At 40.9% G+C, this 7676-nt stretch overlaps 2 protein-coding genes across 2 annotated transcripts in view; one reads left to right on the forward strand and one right to left on the reverse strand.

The window, feature by feature from the left end:
• TMEM263 (transmembrane protein 263) overlaps nt 1-1119 on the forward strand; it is a 5561-nt gene extending 4442 nt beyond the window's left edge. Inside the window, exon 2 of the mRNA XM_010173926.1 lies at nt 833-1119. Within this exon, the coding sequence (XP_010172228.1) occupies nt 833-1119 (287 nt within the window). The remainder of the gene's footprint in view (nt 1-832) is intronic.
• A 5070-nt stretch (nt 1120-6189) lies between these two features.
• On the reverse strand, nt 6190-7392 carry MTERF2 (mitochondrial transcription termination factor 2). Its single transcript, XM_029086472.1, has one exon. The coding sequence runs from the start codon at nt 7384-7386 to the stop codon at nt 6190-6192; it is 1197 nt and encodes a 398-aa protein (XP_028942305.1). The 5' UTR covers nt 7387-7392.
• Nucleotides 7393-7676: the final 284 nt, after the last annotated feature.

A 7676-nucleotide genomic window follows, 5' to 3' on the forward strand; every position in this document is an offset into this window, starting at 1 on the left:
TTTGGAAGAAAATTTAATTTCTGTACATGATGAAGAAAGGAAGTGCTACAGTGAAGAACTGGCATCAGTTTTGTCCTTCTCGTGCTCCTTTTGACTCCTCTGATTGCTCCCTTGTTTGTCACCTTCTTTCCCTTTTTCCTGACCCCTGCACACAACCTTTGTAAACACATCTTCGAAACAGTAATTATTAAGGAAGAACAGCTTTGTTTCAAGGTGAGCTGTTTTTGAAGAACAGCTCTTTTTTTTTTTTTTAATAAACCTTTGGCTATATTTCTCCAGGAAACTTTTTCTAGTCCTTCCTTAGAGGTGTGAATAGCAGCAAGGTAATGCTGCTGCTTTTGGGGGTCATAGAATAGTTTTGTTGGAAAAAAACATTACGATCATCTAGTCCAACCTCCCTCTGTGGCTAAACTCTTAATATTAGGATGGAGGGAACAGCAGGGTGTGTCATTGTCCCCTCCCCCCCACATTAATAAAGTCCAGGAATGAGGCTAATTTGGCCATGAGAGTTTCCAGAGTCTGGGAAGGTGGTGGTGCACGTGGACAGAGGATGAAAGTTTATCATGTAAGGCTGTCTGGGAGATATATGCCAGATATTTGTAGGCTCAGGAGTGACTTGGGGTTTAGAAAACAGCATTCGGGTATGTCCTGCTGCAGCAAGTGTCTTTTCTTATTTGGAACTGTGATGGTGTATGAGCATTCAGGAAAAGTAACCTGCAAGGTAAGTATGTGCAGTGGCTGTAGCCTGGAAAAGGAAGTACAAATAACTTTTCTTTTGAAAATGCTTTGATCATTGCAATGTGATTGACCTGCTTATCATTTCTTCCCTTAGGTTCATTAAAAGACCACCCACAGCAGCAGCCTGGCATGCTTTCTCGTGTGACTGGTGGCCTCTTCAGTGTGACGAAGGGAGCTGTTGGTGCCACGATCGGGGGTGTTGCTTGGATTGGAGGGAAGAGCTTGGAAATAACCAAAACAGCGGTCACATCTGTGCCTTCAGTGGGAGTGGGGCTCGTCAAAGGAAGCGTTTCTGCTGTGGCTGGAGGTGTTACAGCTGTAGGATCGGCTGTTGCAAGTAAAGTGCCTTTAACAGGAAAGAAAAAGGATAAGTCTGACTAAAACCAAAACTGAGATATACTTGATTCTCCAGAATATCACATCAGTGGCATTAAAATCTGCTAAGATTTGGACCATGAAAAGCCATGTGTCTTAGACACTTTGTCTTCTGAAGAGCTGTGCAAGTAACTCGGTTTCATTGGAGAAGGACAGAAGAAGCTTGGCTAGCACGGAGTATGAAGATTTATTAGAGCCTAGATTGAAGCTTTGTATCTGGTGAAATGTTACACTTGATAACTATAGAAGTGAGTGAGTGCATCTGAAGGGATGATACATATTTGAATATTCATTTACTGTAAGTCTTTCGCAGTTTTGGACTAAAATGTGAACGTAGAAACTCGGTAGTCTCTGCTGCACCATCAGTATGATGAGATGCCATTTAGTGTTCTCAGTGGTTTCCACATCCTCCTGCCAAGGATCCTTCAGCTGTGTAATGGCATTGTTGGACGTACCCAAATGGTTCTGGTTATGGAAATGTGTTTGGAGGCAGCCTGTAAACTCTCAGTGACTGCAGCCAGCGCAGGCTGGAGCAAATAGAACTGGAGCTGTGCAGAAATTAGAGTGGGAGATAGAAGTGAGAAAGCTTCACAACATGGTAGAAGGGATCATAAAGAGTAAACTAGCTCAATGCCTTATTAGAAAAAATACCTTTTTACTAGGTGAAGCTGTGTAAAGAACTGTCCTGTCGTTTCAGTGCAGTTCACAGAATGAGCTTTAGACTCTATTTACGAATCCCAGTACCTGAAACCGTGTCAGTTTTTACTGCAAACAAGCTTGCTACATCTCAGGTGTATTTAATGATATCCATCTATCTCCTGCAAGTGAAAACTTGCTTCTAATAAACTTCTTATAGATACTAGAAAAAATGATGGCTTGATGGGTATGATGTTTGTGATCACCTAGCACAACTGACTTGAAACAAACTCCTTCGTGTAGTTGGAAACCACTGAAGAACTAGCAAAGCTGTTGTCTCAACTCCATGATGTGCCAGGTTAGCTTCTTGCTCTGTTTAAGGAAATGCAAGGAATTTTTCACTACATCATTCTCTCATACTTTGCATTTTGGTTTTTGAGTAAAATGCAATACTTTTTACTTTTTATTTAAAACAAACCAAAAAAAAGGTAGATGAGGCCTTAAAAAAAAAAAAAAAACCATCACCCAAGTAAATGGTTTACTGACAGATTCCAAATGTTGACACACCTCAGATGGGAACATCTGTAGGTCCTCTGCAGCTTGTGAGGTAAAATGCACTTGTAAGACACAGCTTGAGGTTGCCTTAAAAGAGAAGCTGTTGGTGATCTTTGTTTTTCGTGTACTGACTTTGCCAATAAGTAACCTCTTTGGAAGCCCATAGAAGGCTGCTGTGAATGTTGTGTATGCAGTATTTTCTAAAAACTTTTGCTCCTACAGAGAACTTCTAAGCATGTAAGCTTAATTGTCAGTGGCTACAGTTGTCCAAGAGGGATATATAGGGAGACTTTTTAGAAATTAAAAAAAAATCAAAACCTGTAACTTGTTTAAAACATAGTCCTGTATTCACGGGTGTTGAAAGTATACTGTGTGTAAATTATGGTACAGTAGTCACCCAGTCTCTCTGTGAGCCACCGGTACTTGAGCTGCACTCGGGAACAGTTTTCTTTGATAGCAGTAGCTGTTGTATGTGTTGGTAGCGTGGTATTCGCAAGCATGGGGATTTGGGGCAGTGAGGGGAGCAAGAACCCAGCAGATGGAATTACCTGCTCTTCTTGGTAGATGCACCAACTGCTTAGCTCCATTCTGCTGCAAGAGTGTAATGAGGTAAGCATATGCAACAGATGGAAGACTTTAACTAGCTGATCACATAGGATACAGTGTAGTTTAGGGACACCATGTAGTTCTAGAAATGAGCTAGCTTGGATATTGGAGGCGATCTACCTGCAGCAAATAATTTAGTGTTGTCTGCTCCCCTGCAGTTTCCAGTCCCAGAGTGCTACCACTGACCTCTACAAGCCTGCTGTTGGGAGCACAGTGATATTTGTGACACTCGACCAAACCCTTCCCAGTTGTTTTCTGAAAACATAAATGTTGAACTGGTCATACTCCTTTTTTTATGACATTCTCTAATTTTTATACTATGAAACTTGCTGCGAAACAAGTGAGTCTGAGATAAGCAATGTGAGATCTGTAAAGAGCTACCAACACTTCATTATGTTTTGTTCTTAACATATCCTGTAGTTATTACTTCAGAATCTTGTAACTGAAACACTTTATCATGGCATATGGTTTTAGTTTTCAAAAAGAGCTTTGTTCTATATCCTGCATATTTTCCATTCTCTTATGAAACTTGTTTCGTCTTAAAAACTTGTTGTTTCTGTCCTGACACTTGTGAAACATTAAATTGTTGCCGTTTCAGACGTTTGAAAGGTTCTTTAGTTAATTTGTGGAGAAAGGCATACCTAGGTATACATCTTCCCACAATATCATGCCCCGGGGTGTCTTTTGTCCACATCTGAATAGCACCAACCAGCTCTTAACAAAAACTGTAACTTCACTGTGTAGTTGGCTGTGCATAGACACAAAATCCCTTGTATCCCCCTCCCCACCCTGCCCTGGAAACTGAGGCTTGGGGATACCCACTTTGAAGATCATAGTGAGCTGAATGGAATATTGGAGGTGACATTTTCAGGGGGAGTGGGGTTGTTCTTGGGTTTTGGGGTTGTTTTTGTGGTGGTTTTATGTACTTTCCTTTTCCCAGCCCCCATTTCAAAAGGGGAAATGTTTACGAAGACTACTTGTATGCCTGACTGCTCAGTACGTAACAAAAGGCTGGTCTACAGGCTTTTATGTGCCAGACTGAAACGGTATAAACTGGTTCACACTGACTGTGAACAGCAACAGGGGAAGATGTGGATTTCAGCAACACAACGTTTCGGTAATTGGGAGCTTCCCTGAGGTTTTATTATAAATGAATCCTGTGAAAAAGAGAAACAGGTCCCAGGCATAGAGTTATGAATGAAGGACTGAATGAATCTGGGTCTGCTGGTAGAGGAGCCTTTCTGCTTATCCTTTTGTTTTGAAAGGGGAGGAGGAGAAATTAAAACATTCAGAATGGAAAATGAGTTTGTGATAACTTGGGCTGTGACTCAGTTAAGGATATGTCACTTTCCTGTTTGGTCCGTTGCCACTGGAGATGCTCTAAGTGATGGGAATCGGCTGTTTTCAGGAAGTTTAAAAACAGATACCTGTAGAAATGATGAAACTAAATGTTCAGGGAAAACTTTAATTTATGTCTTGGTTTCCTTTTCATCCTAAACCACTGATCAGTTCTGTAGTTCAGCATTAGAGATTGTATTATGAAGAGCCTCAGAGAGCTGAAATGCCCCTTTATGTGTGAGAGGAAGGATGCTTTTGAATTCAAATGATATTGTGGTCTGCTTAATAGCTGAGCACTGAAGCACAGTCAGAAAGCAACAAAGGCAAGTTCCTAGGAATTTTTAATATGGCTGTCTTCTCAGTTTCCTCTTAGAAAACGACAGTGTGTTTTGAAGAGTCAGCAAAGAAATGGCTTAGCAAGACAACCTGACTTTTATCACGCTGGTGATATACACCCCTTCTCACCACTGTCACACGTGCTCTTACAAGAGCAGTGTTTACCCCCACAGGCTGCTGTCACGTCCGCACTCGCCTGCATGGCAGTGAGTCCAGACCGTCAGCTGTTGACATCTTGGCACTGCTCTAACCAGATGTTTCTAGCCTTCCCAAGCTCGCAGCAGATAATGTGGCAGGCTATATAAAATCATCATCTTGCAGCCCACGCTCTAAACAAGTAATTCAGCACCAGCTTTCCTCAGCAATTTAAAACTTCTCTTTAAGAAAAGGAACCCTGGACTTCCTGCCAAAATGTCTGATAAAAATTACCTTGAAGAATGGCCTGGAGTGAGGGGGGCGTTTAACTGGTTTTTCTCCTGCTGTCAAGAGGGAATGTGTATGGAATATTTGCTTAGGAAAGTCTTTCTGAGAAATAAAATCACTGATGATCCCAATTCTATTGAGATGATCATCAGTGATGCTACTACTTTATGTTACCATTCACAGCCCATAAATGAAAATAAATAAAATCCCCTGAGAACTTAAACACTTGTCAGATAGTTACTATTTTGAAAGCCAGCACTTGTCAACAATTGCCATACGGTGATATCTGAGAAGCAGTGTCACCTATATATTTAGAAACTGTGGCAGCTGTTTGCAAATCTGGTAGTCATTTTTAATCACCAGTGGTTTACTGACTGGAGTTTTGTTACACCTAATATAAAAGCCTGGTTTTTTCCTTTCTCCTACAATCCTTTCAGACTCACTTGAGTGCCTCTCTAACCTTTTCTCTCCCCAAGCCTTGCTAGAAAAGAAAAAATTAAGAACTAACAATAGCAATAAATGCATTTCCTTCTGCCCCAAACCTTTTGCAAAAGGAGTAAATTTTGAAGTCTCAGAAATGTAAAGGAGGTTGTACTGAGGTTTTGTGTTATGGTTTGGACACATAGTAGGGCCTCACTGTAGCAGTCACTAAATAAAAATGTCCTGCCCCTGTTCTCAGACTGCGCTCTAGCTGGGCTCTTCTACCCAAGAAGTAAAGTCTGCTGCAGTTTGGGATCTGGGAAATAGAGCTACTTATTTCAGCAATAAGGAATGGAACTCCAAAAGGAGTCTTCAGAAGTCAGTGAACCAGTGGGCTGATGAACACGAATGGAAAAATAACCCTCCTTTTCTTTTTCTCAGATAAAGATAGCGTTAATTGCTACCCCAGGGTGGACTACGTGGTGACAGAGCTGAAAATCCAAAGCAGGTAATGCCCTGTTAGATAAGGAAGTGTAACAGAACCAAGAAAACATGTGAGGGACTCCCCAGGGGAAAAAGGGCAACCTTTATCATAACCAGGTTCCATGATAGTGCTTGAAAACATTAGAAAGCTACAATTGTATAATGAAGTTGTGCCCAAGACCCACTCCAGGACAGAGTACGGTGTAAGACCACAGTTCGGTTAAGATTACTTTTGTTTTGGCTCTTCTCCAAAAAACATCTCTCTTCTTGACATTCACATTAATCTTCAATGTTTATAGGAGCAACGGGATTAAAAATTGGCCTCTCCTTCTTTGACTGTATCTTACCATAATTTACTTCAAAATCTTTCTTTGTACCATTCAAGCTTTCTAGAGTTCCACTCTTTATATCATATCCCAAAGCAGAGAGTTTTTTAATTCGATACTGAATGATCTGTGTTGTCAGCTCCAGCACCATCGGTGTCTCTCTAATCTGCGCTACAGAAATCCCTTCCTTCAGTAGTCCTTCAAGTCTTTCTTCCAAAACTGGAACAGAATAGTAGAGAAGGGCTGGGCATTTCAGCACCAGCTGTTTCAATTCTTGATCACTGCATTTAAAGACACTTTTGGAGAAAAGCATACTCTGCTGCATAGTAGTAGGAGTAAGTTGAAAAATAAAACCTTTAAGTTTGGACAGCAGCTGTAGAACTTCATGGTCAGTGAAATCATTCTTCTGGAGAAATTCCAAGTTCTTCGGGATTGCAGTGGAGGTATTTAATAAAATAAATGGATTTTGGCTCAATAGCTTCAGTATCCAGATCTTCATATTGGCATCAGAACCTCCTAAACTTAAATAATTTCTCTGTAATGTCTTTATCACATTTTTGTTCTTCTCAACAGGATTGTAGAAAATACTGGGTGCACTTGTCAAGAACCTGGTGATTATATTATTCTTAAGTCCTAGTTCTTGAAAAAACAGTATATTTCCCTTCTGGTTCTCGTGATATTCAGTAGTAAAAAAAGATTCTGGAAATTGCTCTATTAATTTAATCAACTGTTTTTCATTCTGGCATACTAATTGCCATAGAGCTTTCTGAGAGTTTATTGCTGCAGGGGTACGGAGAATTGCCTCTGGGCAGCGTTCTAAAATGTTAGCTACAGTGGTCTTGTCCGCTCCCATTTCTTGTAAGGTACCAGCAATTTCTTTAACATAGGCCACATCCTGGAGAAGGACCCATTCCTTTAGTCTGCGTATTTTCTTAATGTCAACTGACAAACTATACAGACTCTCAATGGTTTTTTTATTTTCCTCTCTTGATTTTGTATCAGTTGTGTAACTGGAATGTACTGGGAAGCTTCTCTTTGCTACTTCAGTCCATACTGATGAAAAATTCAGTCCTGGGTTACAGTTCCGAGATCTTGGCAGCAGAAGAGTAAATACATCTTTTGCACCATGAGCGACTCCTCTCAACATCATGGATTTCAGCCCTGCAGAGAGAGAACAACTGTAAGAAAACACATTTAAGGCACAAGTTATACCTCACCATGTTCTCGGAGACACTGAGCTAGCGTAAGAAGTTACTCTCAACAGGTTTTTTTTGTTACTAGCACAGAATTCAGCTTTCATGCAAAAGCAGGCGGAAGAAGAGACTTTTGAAATGTTAATGTTCTGATGGACACCTCATTGGAACAATAGCAGGTGGATTTGACAGACCTGATGTGGGGGCAGCGCTCTTGTCCGCTCTGTCCGTGTAAATGCCTCCAGTC

The sequence above is a fragment of the Antrostomus carolinensis genome, unplaced genomic scaffold (genome assembly GCF_000700745.2).
Source record: "Antrostomus carolinensis isolate BGI_N321 unplaced genomic scaffold, ASM70074v2 scaffold7848, whole genome shotgun sequence".
Lineage (NCBI taxonomy): Eukaryota > Metazoa > Chordata > Aves > Caprimulgiformes > Caprimulgidae > Antrostomus > Antrostomus carolinensis.

Excerpts from the sequence above, each read along its gene's own strand:
- MTERF2 (XM_029086472.1), bottom strand. The coding sequence starts at position 7,386 with ATGATGTTGAGAGGAGTCGCTCATGGTGCAAAAGATGTATTTACTCTT.